The 16,546-nt window shown below is 36.9% G+C and overlaps 1 protein-coding gene across 8 annotated transcripts in view; it reads right to left on the bottom strand.

Moving 5' to 3' along the window:
• Positions 1-16,546, bottom strand: part of LCOR (ligand dependent nuclear receptor corepressor) — a 160,930-nt gene that overhangs the window by 27,516 nt on the left and 116,868 nt on the right. For 2 of the 8 annotated variants that reach the window (XM_007963725.3, XM_007963723.3), the window contains one exon: positions 4,841-14,361. The exons of the other annotated variants lie outside the window; for them this stretch is intronic. In XM_007963725.3, the coding sequence (XP_007961916.1) occupies positions 13,392-14,361 (970 nt within the window). In that variant the 3' untranslated portion in view covers positions 4,841-13,391. Of the gene's footprint in view, positions 1-4,840; positions 14,362-16,546 lie in introns of those variants that run through there. 8 annotated transcript variants of the gene reach the window in all.

The raw sequence follows: 16,546 nt of genomic DNA, 5'->3' as shown, positions 1-16,546 counted from the left end.
AAACAGATTTCATTCTCTTCCTAAAAAGCAGCGTTAAGTTTGCTCAAGAGCCGAATTCAATAGTTAAAATTTAATAAGTTAAAACTGAATCTAATGGAAAATTATTAGCAGGTACAATCCCTAATTCTTTTTTTTTTTTTTTTTTTTTTTTTTGAGACGGAGTCTTGCTCTGTCGCCTAGGCTGGAGTGCAGTGGCCGGATCTCGGCTCACTACAAGCTCCGCCGCCCGGGTTTACGCCATTCTCCTGCCTCAGCCTCCCGAGTAGCTGGGACTACAGGCGCCCGCCACCTCGCCCGGCTAGTTTTTTGTATTTTTTAGTAGAGACGGGGTTTCACCGTGTTAGCTAGGATGGTCTCGATCTCCTGACCTCGTGATCCGCCCGTCTCGGCCTCCCAAAGTGCTGGGATTACAGGCTTGAGCCACGGCGCCCGGCCCCCTAATTCTAATTGTAGCTTGAGTCAAGAATGCCAAGTGGTACGGAGATAAGTAAGATGGTATGAAATCATGAGTATTATGGGCAACTCATTGTGTGAGGTGGGACAAGTCCCTCAAGGTTCCAAGTTCCATGTTTTTCACCTAAAAAAATGAAAAAGTAGAATGGGATCAACAGTACTTCTTAATCAGTGGGTTAATAAAAACTTCCTGTGGTCACAACATGAATGTACTTAACAATGCTGAGCTGTATACTTGAAAATGATTAAGATGGTAATTTTAATGCTTTCTTTTAACCATAATAAAAAACCCAAAAAACTTCCTGTGGAGCATTTTGAAAATACTGAACATGTCTAAGCCTCATTCCTATAAACTGATTCAGTGGATCTAGTCTAGTGTAGGACACAGGCATCTATATTTTTAAAAGGTTGATTCTGCTTAAGACTGATTATATCTGATGATATGAATAACATAACTTAAAGTGACTTTTCAAGTTAATATTTGCAAAAGTATCATCATATTCATATACCATTCATAACAAAAACTTAAAATAGACTTTGTTTTAAATAAAAGGCATCTAAACATGACATCCAGATCTTTTTTTCCTTTAGAAAATATTTCAATGGAAAGGTGAGACCTGGGTTTACAAGACCTTATTCAATGAAGTTTCTACTGTATTTCCCAATGTTCGTACAGATATGATTTGCATATTTGTCTCACATTAAATAGAAAGTAACATTTTCTATCATTTTAAATATTTCAACTCAGAGTTGAAATAAGGTCTAAAAACCATTCAGTCTGTAACACCCTCACTTTACAGAAGGAAAAACAAGTGATCTTTCTAGTGTACCAAGTTGAAAGATAACTTTAAAATAATAATCCAGGCAAAGCGTGTTGGCTCACGCTTGTAATCCCAGCACTTTGGGAGACCAAGGTGGGCAGATCGCTTGAAGCCAGGAGTTCCAAAACAGGCAGGTCAACCATGGTGAAACTCCGATGCTAATGAAAATACAAAATTAGCTGGGCATGTTGGCACACACCTATAACCCCACCTACTCGAGTGGCTGAGGCATGAGAATCGCTTGTGAACCTGGGAGGTGGAGGTTACGGTGAGCTGAGATCGCACTGCTGCATTCCAGCCTACGAGACACAGGCAGACTCTATTTCAAAAAAGTATCAAACCATTACCACTCCATACTGCTGATAAACAACAAATATTAAAAAATGACTAGTCAGCTGGGCGCGGTGGCTCACACCTGTAATCCCAGCACTTTGGGAGGCCAAGAAGGGAGGATCATGAGGTCAGGAGATCGAGACCATTCTGGTTAACACGGTGAAACCCCACCACCACTAAAAATACAAAAAAATTAGCTGGGCATGGTGGCAGGCACCTGTAGTCCCAGCTACTCGGGAGGCTGAGGCAGGAGAATGGCATGAACTTGGGAGGTGGAGGTTGCAGTGAGCCGAGATAGCGCCAGAGTGAGACTCCATCTCAAAAAAAATAAAAATAAATAAATAAATAAATAAATAAATACGACTAGTCAAGAAACAGTAGTATTCTTACATGCCTATAAAACCTCTACAGTCAGCCAGGCATGATGGCTCATGCCTATAATCCTAGCACTTAGGGAAGCCAAAGTGGGAGAATCACTTGTGCTCAGGAGTTCAAGACCAGCCAGGGCAACATACTGAAACCCTGTCTCCACCAAAAAATTGTAAAAATTAGCCAGGCATGGCAGCATGTGCCTGCAGTCCCAGCTACTCAGGAGGCTGAAGTGGGAGGATCATGTAAGCCCAGCAGGTTGAGGCTTCAGTGAGCCGTGATCACACCACTGCACTCCAACCTCGGTAATAAGAATGAGATCCTGTCAAAGGAAGTTCAGTGATTTGTAAGAATCTGATAAATAAAATTCTGTGTTAAAATGCTTACCTTTTGGAAGCAAATAAAGTGAACACAATGTAACAAGAGCTCTTATCTACTATATTACTTAACACTTTCTATTAAAAAAAGGATTATTCACTCATTTCAGCTACAAAACCTAATACCACATGACCTGAGCGTATGCTGTTATATTTGAACACAGTGTTTGGTGAGAGTCCTTAGGGGGAAAAAATTAACAACTCCAAAAAATTGCAAAAAAAAAAAAAGGTTTCCGTTTTCTCCATTTCACTTCCCTTATGCAATCTCCCTAATTTCCACACCTGTTAAGACATAGGGCCCCCTGAATTAATTTCCAAAATAGCAGCAGAATCAGAGAAAATTCCAGTTTAAAAGAAAAAGTCCTTTCTTTAAATAGGGCCTTTATAACTGAAAAGCTGAATATCAATTTGAAGATAGGATCACTAAAATAAAGCAAATTCATTTATGAGATGCTAAACTGTAATCTTACTACTGATCTGGCCGCCAGTTTATAATGAATAATGGCAGGAAATGACAATAAATAAGCAAGTTATGGCTTTGGAACTTACAGTGAAATAATTAGCTTTCTAAAAAAAATTTGATTAAGTATGTGGCATAATTAAGGGGAACAAATAAAGTCAACAGAACAAGTCTGTAGTACTAATATAAATTGCTATTTTATAAACATCAGACCAAAGGCAGAAAACAGCTAGATAGCCAGTCTGTGTGTGACAAAAACTATTAAAAGATAAACTAGGCCAATTAACAACAATAGCATCATCTTTAAATATAAAACACCATTAGAGACCAGGCACGGTGGCTTACACCTGTAATCCCAGCACTTTGGGAGGCTGAGGCGGGTGGATCATCTGAGGTCAGAAGTTCAAGACCAGCCTGACTAATATGGTGAAACCCCGTCTCTACTAACAATACAAAAAAATTAGCCGGGCGTGGTGGCATGCGCCTGTAGTCCCAGCTACTCGGGAGGCTGAGACAGAAGAATTGCTTAAACCCAGGAGATGGAAGTTGCAGTGAGCCAAGATCGCACCACTGCACTCCAGCATAGGTGACAGAGCGAGACTCCATCTCAAAAAACAAAACCAAAACCACCATTAGAAATTATCAACAATGGCCGGGCGCGGTGGCTCAAGCCTGTAATCCCAGCACTTTGGGAGGCCGTGAAGGGCGGATCACGAGGTCAGGAGATCGAGACCATTCTGGTTAACACGGTGAAACCCCATCTCTACTAAAAAAAAATACAAAAAATTAGCGGGGCGAGGTGGCGTGCGCTTGTAGTCCCAGCTACTCGGGAGGCTGAGGCAGGAGAATGGCGTAAACCCGGGAGGCGGAGCTTGCAGCGAGCTGATATCCGGCCACTGCACTCCAGCCTGGGCAACAGAGCAATACTCCGTCTCAAAAAAAAAACCAAAAAACAAAAAAACAAAACAAATCATCAAAAATCACTTCAAACTGCCTACAGGTAATTATGAGCTTGAAAAAGTACTTTTCTGAAATACGTTTCTCTTATTTCTAATCATAATGTACTAGAATTCAGCTCTCCTAACCACTTTAGAAAAGGCACCACTTTATAATGCACAGCTTCTTTACAATTTCTAAAAACAATTGAAGGCCGGGCGCGGTGGCTCACATCTGTAATCCCAGCACTTTGGGAGGCCGAGGTGGGTGGATCACAAGGTCATGAGATCCAGACTATCCTGGCTAAGTGGTGAAACCCCATCTCTACTAAAAATATTAAAAAATTAGCTGGGCATGGTGGAGGGCGCCTGTAGTCCCAGCTACTCGGGAGGCTGATGCAGGAGAATCATGTGAATCCGGGAAGTGGAGCTTGCAGTGAGCTGAGATCGGGCCACTGCATTCCAGCCTGGGTGACAGAGTGAGACTGTTTCAAAAAAAAAAAAAAAAATTTAAATGTTGACCAACATATACTCTGTTCTTTATGTGTTCTGGTAAAAGGAATTATCAGCATCCTGCCAAGAATGAGAACTACCATATAACCTTAATTGACTGACAATGTTGCTTTCATACGTATGCCTCAAGAAAACAGCAAACAAAAAATAGTCACTATTATTTTCTGATAAGGAATCCTGGCATTAAGTTTTATACTCTTAAGAAAATTATACAAAACTCACTCAAGACAGAAGGTATTATGAAAACGTCACTGTATCTTGTTTAGTTGAATACATTTTTTAAAATGAATAATCCAATTATTCATTTGGATTCATTACCTCAAAGAAAACAGGTAATCTGAGTGCCGAGGTATCAAATGAGTAAAGACACTGTTACAAGGCAGTATTGCACCTGAATTATGAAAGCAGAATCTCATAGCAGCAACTTTAAGAGATTTCATCTAGAAAGAATCTATCACAAAAAATCACTAACTTTGATTACCATGTGTATTTAGAGTTGGAGTACAATCCAATTCTTACCTATTTTGTGATTTTTTCAAAAAGCACTAAAATCTTAGGAAGTAGAAACCAAGCTTTAGAAACAGTTTTTCACAACAAAATTTATTAGAAGAATAGTGGTTTTGCAAAGTCTAGCATCCAGTGAGAACTACCATACACAACATTACAGCTGGGAATGTTTCTCCAAAATGTCATGGTCAAATTATACAATGGAACCATTAAATCTTACACATGCACGAAAGAACTAGCGCTTTTGACGTACAATGCAAAAAAAAAAACAAAAAAAAAAAACAAAAAAAAAAACCGGGGGGACCACATGGATTAAAATTTTAAGTACTCATCACATACATTAAGACACAGTTTTAGTCCAGTCAAAAATCAGAACTGCATTAAAAAATTTAATGTAGTGCAATCAAACCAAAAAACTTAATTTGTGATCATAAGTGCTCTACTACATAAACATTGATCATAGCGAGGAACAAAAAGTTCAAATCACACAGTACAAAAAAAATCTGTAAATAAATATAAACTACAGTACAAGAGAAATATTAAATTATACAATTCCATCAAACTGTAAACAGTATATTGAAATGAGGTCCATAAGAGTAAAGGGGGTTCCTGTTTTGTTGTATGACACTTGAACTTCTAGAAATCTGAAAGATGCCATTTTCCATATCTCCAAAGACTATGGGTTTTATATGTGGAGAGAATTTATTTTAGATGTAAGATATCAAATATTAAAGCAGAGGAATAATCTATTTTGTTAACCACAGATAGTACTGCAGAAAACAAAAGTAATTTTAAGAGACAAGTCTTAACGTTAAAGATGCAAAGGACTAAAACACTGGAATTAGAACTTCGCATCAGAAAAAACTTGTCACTGAGAACTTCAAGGCTACAAAATACACTGACAAAACTGTCTGCTGATATGCAGACCTAGACCTCTGCTAATTTTTTTTGACATTTTACATACTCATGTTACAACACCAACTTTGGCAGAATCACTACTGATAAACTCAAAGCACTCCTGGCCCAATGGTTCCATCACAGTGGCCAGTGCACAAAATTCTCTAAAGACATTGCATAAACTAGAATGTAGAGGTCAGACACCCAAGGACCAGTGCTTGAATTTAGTAGTAGTTATCGTGAAGAAGCAAGAGCCACATCAAGAAGGAACTGCATCTGTTAACAGCTTACAGAGCAGTTAGGAATGTCTTTTGTTTTAGTTGTGCTGGCTATTAGTGGCATTTAAAAATATAGTTTAACTGTGTGTGTGTGTGTGTGTGTGTGTGTGTGTGTAGTGTGCTGGCTATACATTTATGTACTTTAAAAAAAAAATACACTGTTAACAGGAACCCCCATATTATCTGCTCAGTAGTAATAACTGAATATATAGAATGCCACTATAAGAGTGTGAGGCACCATGTGCTGGAGAGTTATATGCAGCTTTAAAATCTGTTTGGCTGAGTTATACCTGGATACCTGAACTGAGTTTTTAAAGTTGACATTCATCAGATGTGCTACCAGCACGTTGAAATAAAAGCAAACAGAAAAATACAAGTCACTGTTAGGTTTAAGAATAGCATCAAAGTACCTGAATTGAGTGAGAAGAGTGTGTAAACTGTCCCTGAGGGTTTTTAAACAGTGTGTACAAGCTGGATTCCTAAGAACATTAGTTTTATTAAACAGTATGGACTGATAAAATACCAATGTCTGACAGCTTTAAGTGGAGGTTATAAAGAATTATATGCAAACACTCCAAATGTATAGTTTATACATTTTTTTTTCAAAGCAGCAATAAGCTGCTGTAAAGTATACATCCCATCAGAACAAGCAACATGTGGGAATCAGATAAAGGTTTCTATCTTAGTCTGGTTTTCTGACAGCACGGCATATCAATATCCAATGACTATTATCATTCCTAGATCAGAATGTAACTAATTTCGACTAGCAATATAGGATTAGACTTTTAATCAAACACTTTGCTATTACATACTAAAATTCCTTAAACTTACTAATGCTGGTAATACTAACCTAGTTAATCATCCCCCCCTCGTTTTAGAAATATACCCTTCCACAACTTAAAAACATTAAGATCCATTTTCAGTCCTCTGGTGTAAAAAGCTTGTCAGTGAATTAATATTAAAAATTTACAAAGTAAAAAGGCTTGAATTTCAGCCAAAGATTCTAAATACTGCTCATTCCCTGAAGACTTAAAGGGGGAGAGAATCCCTACCCATTTTCCTAGTGATTTATTTTTCTAAAATGGTCTGAAACAAATTTTTATTTTGGGGAATCTTCCCCCTCACCTTCTCTCAAATTCCAAATTCTTAAGCTTGAAATGCTTAATAAGAGAAAATGAGGCAATCACTTGGAATTGCTAGAAAGGTACAAAATGTTATTGTCTTTTTTTAAAATAAGATTTATATAAATGTGATCTGACCCCATATTATGTAGTATGTTTTATATTTCTAAATAATCATCCTAAAACTTACAGTACCTAAGACTCTGCAGATAAATTAAGACTTTAGTGTTGTAACAGAAAAAGTGCTGAATTATCCCTTTTCTAGTACTTTAAACATTTTGGACAAGTGCTTTCCTAGTGACAGTGAAGTTTACTATATAACCTTCCACCACCAAGCAGGAAAAATAAAAAAAGCCACCTGGATGAAAAAAAAAAGACTTTTAGGAGTGTAGCACCGGGCATACCAAATAATAGAAGTTGTTTCGCTCATTCTGAGGGGGTAAAAATATTGTAGATTGAAATTCTATTTGGCTATTGACTGTTAAAAATCCCTGCTCTACTGTGTCAGTGTCCTGTGTCCAACTACCCCCAGCCCCCCACCCCAGTCCCCTTACACACTATCCACTGAGAATCTAATCTCTAAAGAGATTATTTTAAAATTTATGTTGTCAGGACATACCTGAGAAAGGGTGCAATTATGCAGAACAAGGAACCCAAGACTGCACTAATACTGGTTACAGGTTCATAAATTCTTTCCCAAGACAAATCTAAAAAGTTTAAGAGGTATGGATCTTCAAATATGTCTTACTGCTTTAGATTTTTTTGGTATGTGTGTAGGGTCATTTCCAGTGTTGACCATCTTGAGCATGTTCAATGACAGTTCAAGATGGGGTAAAAAAGTTCATTTCCACATTCAAATAATAGAGATTAAATATTATAATATTTGCTACATCCAATAAATCTATGATTAACTAAAAGTGCTTGCTTTTTAGCTTTTCTTGATACAGCTCTAAATGAACTGGAAACCGTAAAATTACCCCCCAAACAGCTGCAGAATTAGCTCATGCTCTATTGTCAAATCAACATTAATTAGCCTCGATTCTCATTTTTAAACAATCTACAAGATTTTTCTATCAAATCAAGATGGCCTAACTTCACCACATTATCTTGTGACTCACTTTTAGTATTACAGGGCAGAATTTTTAGCCTCTTCTCAGAAGTCTACATGCTTTTTCCATCCTACTCCACCCTCCCCATCCCAATCTCCTTCCGAACACTTAGGGCTTATAGCTACAGTGTTGTGTTACAGGGCTAACGTCTGCTTCTTTAAAAGGTGACTGCAAGATTATTCAGGAATGAGGATACGCAAATAATGTCCTCTATGTTTCTTTCCATCACCATGTTCACAAATGCTATTCAAGTCTCCAGTACAGAATTAAACCAAAATAAACTAAGAAGAAAGAGCCTGGAGTTCTGTCTTCTTTGTACCACAATTACACGTTTTTCCTTTGCAGATTTTGAAAGCAATTAATTTTCTTTAAAAAATTCCTAGATAGCTTAATAGTCTCCTAAATGGGCTGTTCTGCTGAAGCCATCAAGTTTTTAGTAATACTAGCCTGACCAAAGCATTAATGAAGACCAAATTCTAATTAAAGGTAACAAGGAAAACAATCTTTGATATCTTCAAGAAGGCCAAAATTTAACGTATTTCAATATCTCCTATAAAACATAAAGTGGAGCACAATTCTGTCTATTGCCATATTCTATCACCAATGACAGCAACCTGAATACACAGAAAAGACTGGTTAATATGAAAACAACCTCTGGCATTTAATGAAAGAATTATAAAAGCAAAAATACATGGTCTCAAAAGGAAATCTACAAAGATAAAAGCTGTTAAAGAAAATGATGCCAATCTGTCATATAACTGCTATAACTACTCAAAATATTTTCAGCTTCTGACATTGAGCTGACTCAATTTGTTTTATGAAAAGAAATGAATCCATGCTTCACTATTATGGGTCAATGAGATCTAAGAGAATCACAAAGGCTTAGAACCAGGCCTGGCACTGTGTGCTTACTTGGGGGTAGAGGGAGAACAGATAGCTCACTAGCAGCTCAAAGGTTGCTATGTACTGCCTAATGACAGAAGGTAGTTATGATATTGGTGTTAACAGGTAGTTGTTTTTAGTCTAATTTAGAGTTCTCTCCGAAACTTGGGAACTAAACTTCTCATTGTGCCTTTTATAGTTTTTACCATCTGATCCCACAGAGCTCATACTATAGCTAAGATAAATGTTGGGGAAAAGAAATGCCAATTGGTTGAGGTAATGGTTTATATAAGATAACCAGAGTTCTAAAAGCACTTCAATATCGTAAAGTAAAAGTGTACCAAATAAAGCTAATACACACTTCACACTTGTTGAGCTTGCTCACCAGAACTGAACAGTAATTAACTTCACATAAGGACCCCTATTATCACACAAAGCCTTACTCATATTCATGATCTGCTGCAGCAAAGGTTTATCAAGCAACATCTAAACTTCAGAACAACAAACTTAATATTAAAAAGTATTATACACAAATATAAATTATTTTTCCTGAAAGAGTGACCTTGTCCTTCATGGTATTTGGGGAACAGAAAAAAAGTGTATAGCTCATCACAAACATAATTCAGAGTCACTTATAAGCCCACTGACCAAAGTAATATACTACATTACTGTCAAGCTGGATGACCACGCTGTCTCAGAAATGAGAAAGTTAAAAATAAAAATACCAACTAGATATCCTTGCACAGAATTAGTGTTTTTGATTTTATAGTGCCATAGCGTATCTACCCTATAATATCAAGGTTCTCTGAAAATGCAAAAAATTATTTTAAATACATTATTTCCTATCAATAGTTCCAAGAGTGTTATATATTAATAATTTAAGTAATGTTACCTGCCTACTGGAAAATGTGAGGAAAAACAGCTTTCATGACAAAGACAGTTGTGAACTACACTTTCCCATACCATAAAAATGGTCAACTGTTGTTTGGGCCATGCAAAACTCTGATTAGCAGAAATTAAGCGTGCTAATAGACCAATCTCTATTACACATTTGTGAGGACATCCCCAAACCAGAATATCTACTGAAAGTGCCAATACAGAATAGTGGCGAATCAAGATATAAATCAAATATTAAGGAATCACTGCGGCATCAAGACTGCCAGTCAGCCGTGTGATGAGCCACCTCCGAGAAATACATGGTATAATGGAACTCTGAACACAAAATTTAACATTAAAAGTGCACCTGAATATTACAAACTAACTTTACAAAACCTATAAGGTAAAATATATATCTTTCGAAATATTCCAGCAGCTTTTTGTTTTTTTTTTTTTAAGTTTTTCTTTTTTGAGAGGCTCATGAAATTTAAAAGGGACCACTAGCTAATTTCAACCATGCTTCACAAAACAATAATGGCTATTTTATATTGCAGTTACCAATGTAATGCAATTAGTGCTTTAAAATAATCTACACTCAAAAAAAGAGAGAGAAAGAGAGAGACCTTTGGAGGAAATATGCTTATTCAAAAGCTTCTTGGAAAAGAAAATTTACCTGAATATCAAGTCATGACTGATCTCAAGTGTAATGTTTAAAAGCTTCACAGACATGAATATTACAATCTTCAGGTCTCAGGACTTTTAATCTGAGAAAGTTTAGAGTTTGGTTTGTTTTTTAAATTCACTTTCTAACCAAAACAAATAATAGAAGTACTCAAATTTTCACTATTTACAACTCTCAGCCTACAATCTGAAATGACACAATACAAGTTCTCTTATTTAAACTGCAGCATTAAAGGGTAGGCACACCATTCTTCTGCTGCTCGATTGTCATCCACTGAAACACACATAGAAAATATTTATGTTAGTAAAATGATCACTCCATGTACACTACAATGACAAAATTTACATAACTCAACTCATACATCACTTATATAGACTACCACATAGGATTAAACCTCTCTGAACAGTAAACTCTACAAAAGTTGAACTTTTAGGGCCAGATTTTTAATGGGCCTTTAGTGATGTCTTTCTGAGAGGGGATAAAAGCAAGCACAAATTAATTTTCTCAAAGAACCTTTTTGCAGCAATCCTGGGCTACTGAATATCCCAAACATTACACAAAAAGGTACTATGGCTGCAATTAATTGTGTGCTGACAAATTCTTAAGTGTGTAACAAAGGAGGCGTTCCTTCATAAGCTTAGTCCTTTGCTTTCAGCAAACTTTCTAAGATTTCCTTCAATTGCAGATGAAAACCATACATTTCAAAAGGAATTTTTATTGCAACTTCCAGCTAGGTGACAAAATATTGTAGAATCATAAAATGCTACTGAACCCAAACTGTTTTTTCTGTTAAGAAGTCTAGAAATCTAAGGGGAAACAGGCTCAGTTATCCACTGATTAAACTGCTAAACAAAATAACCAAATCAAGAGGAACCCACACCCAAGCTATGTCAAGAATGAGCAGTGCATGTATTTTAATAACAGCAATGGTGTGCCTAACCTTTGAACACACAAAGGTGTGTTGAGGGAAAACTTAACCTAATTTAATCAGTTGCTCCAAAGTTTCCAGGCAAGAATTTATGCCTTGGAAATATCTGGACCTCCCCTCAAACTGTTAGTATCCATCTGAAATCAACATCTAACCAACGCTCCAAGTTTAATTTTATTTTAAATACTGAAACTCCAATGTTTGTTTTTGGTTAAACATTTAGAAGGGCCTGACCACCTTTCTCAGCAGATTAGAATATACAGTATATGTGGTGTGGATTTTGTTTTGCACAAATAGTAATTTTAATCTGATCACAATGAAAAATTAAATTCTGTGGGCTTTGCTTATTCTTGCAAAAACCGCAGAAAATAAACTTTCCTTACTTTCATTTTAAAAGCCCATCTCAAAAAAAGCTTAGATATTCTTCAAGGAGTGCTTATACAAACATGATCTCAAAGGTCCTGAACTGTGTGCTAAACAACCATGAATATCAGCTAATTATCAGAAAAAGTCAAGAAGGGGGTATTATGTAGGATGCCAACAAAAGAGAAAACAATTCTAACCAACAAAATTAAAAAAACCAAAAAACAAAAAACAAAAAAACAAAACCTCTCCCACTCTTCTACTAGTATTTGGATCAGTTAAAAAAAGAATTCCAATGAGTTTGACTTCTGATTGAATTATTGTTAGAACTGATATGCATCCTAAATCTTATCAGGTTACCTTGGGGTTGTTTTTTTTCTCTCACTACAAACATGGATCCTTCATTAACGTGGATACTGGGCAGACTACTGAGGCTGTAAAATCTAAGTATCACTTTTGCAATATCACAATTACTTACACACATTTCTTTCCCTATTTCTCCCATCCCCAATAAACAAAATCTTGAATATCTTAATTTAGTTGCTTCAACGATACTCAGTCAGTTAGCACATCAATTCTGTAAAAGGACTGAAGATTACAAAGAAATCTAGTTTGCTAAAATGAGGCATCCTCCATTGTTTTATGTAATGTACCCTGACTGCTCCTGAGTAAATACGGAGCTCGTCCTCCATGAGATAAGGCTATATCCTCACTTGTTGGTGAGACCAAATTCTACCCTTAGAAAATCTCAAATGAAATTACAGCAAAGGTAGTGTTCAAAGTAATTAACTGAAGCATTTCTGAAGGTAGTGTGTGCACATTTTCCACCGCCTTCCCCTCTGGGTGAGCACTAATAGCTTGCTAATTTGTTAAGTAAATTTAATAGTGAGAAGAAAATTATAAAATGTAACCATAAATGACCCAATAATTATGTCAGTTAATAACCAAATTTCTCAAATTCAAAGGTTCATTGTTCTTCTTAGTTTTTTCTTTAATCCTTCAATTAGTTGAATCGTAGATGAAAAATGTGAGTAATTTTGTATTATAAGACGGCTTTCCAATTTGCAGTGATAAAGCTCCCAGTATGACAGACGTAGTTTCTAAAAGGGGGCTTTTTTTCCTCTTCTTTTTTAAAAAGTAAAAACAAATATAACTTAAGAAAAAACAAAAAAACAAAACAAAAAAGCATGCAGGCTCTACAGGCAAGGAGTCCACTTCCATGTATCTGTTCTCTGTGAGGTAACTCAATTCTCTTTTGTAGAGAAACATGCAAAAGGCCAAACATATTCCGAGCCATACTGCACATGAAAAATTTAAAATATGCAACATTCAGAATGCACATTTCACCTCTGTACACACAAGTCAATGCAAAATCTGCAAAGAAACAAGTGTCACAGTAAATGAAATTACGTGCAAGCAATGATAGCTGAACAATGATGCAGTAGTGCTCACCCAGTTTGTACAGTAATTGGCACTCTACAGTATTCCTACTCGTTTTTTGATTCATTTGCACTTTGTGCTGCCTCTCCCTGGGGATCTAATTCAATCTTTACAGAAACATCTGGCCCCTCCGACCTCATTAATTTCATCTTTTTCTTTGGAGGGTTTTTCAAAGTGCCCAGCCTCTCCTTTACTTTGTACTCCAGTGTACTGTGGGGAATCCCATAAATACTCTGAGCTTTGGAAACACTCATTTTTCCACTCATAACCACTGAGATTGCTTCCTCCAGTATCTCACTGTTGTACTGTCTGTAACGCCCTCTTTTCTTCCGAGGCTGCTTGGAGCCAGGGTCTCCTTCTTGATCCGATGTGGGATATGGCTGTCCAGAGGTAGACTGCTCAGCATCTGAGCCCCAAGAATCGGGTCCAGCATCTAACATGCTTTTTCTATTTTGTTTTGGAAGAATAGCCCTTAATTTTTTACTAAGCGCGCTCTCCGTTTGTGAACCCATTACCAAAGAGCTATAGCTGTACTGATCACCAGTGCGAGACTCCCAAGAAAGATCCATTCCTCGAACTTGTGGTATCTTTAAATCTACAGGAGATGAATGGCTCACATCCTTTTTTCCATCTTGTTTTGCTTGAAGTGCCATTTTTGGAAAAGCAGAGTTTTCTGCAAGAAAAGGAAGGTCACTGATGTTGCTGAGTGCACCATTTCCCCTGAACTTCATACGGCTGAGGTTGAACTCGTAATGTGGTTTTGCCCAAGAGGCTTCCCTGGATAATATTAAGTGTTGTCCATGATTCTGTAATCCAGATGGCCCAAGGCTGGCAGCTGTGGACAATTGGTTTCTGCTCAGTAGTTCTTCACTAATCTGCAGGGATCGAGCCAGTGGAACTTTGAGTGATGTGGAGTGTCCAAAACCTTCCCTGGTTCCATCCTGTAAGCTTCTTGGAGGTACCCCATCACCACTCCGAAGTCCGTCTGGGCGGTACTGGCTGGGTCTCCCAGGTCGCCTAATTGGATGGAAGGAAACTGATGTGAGCAGGACTTGCACAGGTAGGGAGGGATGGGTGAGGGGACCACTCCTTTATTAGAAGGCCTTGCTTGGGTAACATCACTTTGTGTTATTTATTTATTTTTCTCTAAAATTAAAAAAAAAATGGTCTCGGCAGTTAGTTTTAAAACTTGTTCACAAAAAAGGAAAAAGGAAAAAGAAAAAAAATCAGGAGCTTTTTGGGCAAAGAAAAATTAAACCTGTCAGCTGGTCTCTGGTTGGGTTCACAAATTTTCGGAGAAAAAGTTTCGCGCAACTGTCTGAAAATAGCATCTTAATTATTAATTACAAAGTAATCATCACTCTCCATATATCTACACAGAATTGTGTTGCCAATGTGACGTTACCACTAAACAAGTACAGTAATAAAAGAGTAAGCCAAATTAGTTATTTTAATTCAATATATTCAACATTCATGACAACTAGTTTTAAAACTGAAACCATATACATTACTGGAACCCATAGATAACTGCTCATTTATCCCACAAACAAGTTGATATTCATCATCAAAAATCAAACAATTCCAAATAATATTGCTTATTTTGCTTGGGGGGGGAAATATGTATATATGGCTAACAGCCCCAAGGGAGAGAAAAAAAAAAACTCCCCAACAAACCAAACCAAAAGACCCACTGCATTATAACTTACCACATGTCTTCATTTTAAAACACTACTAGTTGCAGATACATGAGTATCATGATTTTCCATTTGAAATAATCCAAGCTTAAAAGAAATTACTCTTTATTTACCCCTTAAGTTCTGCTCAAGGTAATTACTGTCAGAGGGATATAAACAAGTTTTTAGCAGTTTTCTCTGGCTTAAAAAAAAACCTCCCTTCTTGAAATACCAACACCTATTTTGAAATTTCAAATGGACGGCTTTCAAATAATGTTTAAAAAGTCAATTATTTAGACAAAGTTAATTCATAAGGTTTTGACTTTCACAATAGGGAAAGATTATCAATATTAAGACTGACATGTGGCAAAACAGGCCCAAGCGGGTGATTACATTAACTAGGCGTAAAACAGGGCTTCTCAGAAATGATAAACCAGTTATGTTCTACAAAACTGTATGGGGACTACTATCATCAGTAACACAATTAGGATAACACTGAATATTCAACTAAAAGATGGGCAATCCTATTGGTGCATTTTTCTTCCATAAAACCAGTAGAAAACACTTTCCATTCAGAGGGACAAAAACAGCAACTTCAGCCATATAATCCATGAACCTGGTAGCCAAGTTTACAGTGAATCTTAAGCAAAGGATGTATTTATGCAAACTGCACATGGACTTTCACATGTGTCCTTAAATTACACAACTCGAGGTTTTTTTTTTTTTTTTGCGACAGGGTCTAGCTCTGTCACCCAGGCTTGAGTGCAGTGCTGTGATCATGGCTCACTGCAGCTGTGACCTTCTGGGCTCAAGCAATCCTCCCAACTCAGCCTCCTGAGTAGCTGGGACTACAGGTGCACACCACCACGCCTGGCCAATTTTTCCATTTTTAGTAGAGACGGGGTTTTGCCATGTTGCCCAGGCTGGTCTCGAACTCCTGACCTCAGGTGATCTGCCCACTTCAGCCTCCCAAAGTGTTGGGATAACAGGCGTGAGCCACCACACCCGGCTCAAGTATCTTTTGATATATAAATAGAACCCAAAGATTTGGGAACATGCTGACTTATATCTATAGTGAAAAGATATAAGTGACTTATATCTATAGTGAAAAGAAAGGGTTAAGAAAAAGATTAGTAAACTATGCATAATGGATTAAATTAGTACTTTCTGGAAATGAAAAGTTTTGGAATTTTAGAGAAAGGGAGATTTTAGAAGTCCGTAAAGGAATTTTGAAGGTAGTTAACAGTAAGTTGGAAAAGGTTAGTCCACTTAGCATCCACTTGTTCCTTTAATATCTAAGTAACTTCCCCACACTGATAATCTGAAAGTTAAATAAGACTAAGTATTAACTAATTTAAACTTACCAAGTTATTTTTCGTATCTAGATAAAGTTGATTTTTTGTCACACAGTTTTATAGAAATGCTTTTTCAACATGGTATCTGAATGTCTTTATTAATATCTGACTTTTCTAGTTGGTTATTAGATACACACAGGGAGAAGACAGTTCTTATACTATAAAATCAGGGAG

The sequence above is a fragment of the Chlorocebus sabaeus genome, chromosome 9, assembly GCF_047675955.1.
Source record: "Chlorocebus sabaeus isolate Y175 chromosome 9, mChlSab1.0.hap1, whole genome shotgun sequence".
Classification (NCBI taxonomy): domain Eukaryota; kingdom Metazoa; phylum Chordata; class Mammalia; order Primates; family Cercopithecidae; genus Chlorocebus; species Chlorocebus sabaeus.
Note: the sequence above shows the minus strand (reverse complement) of the source record. Positions and strands in the feature narration are given on the sequence as shown.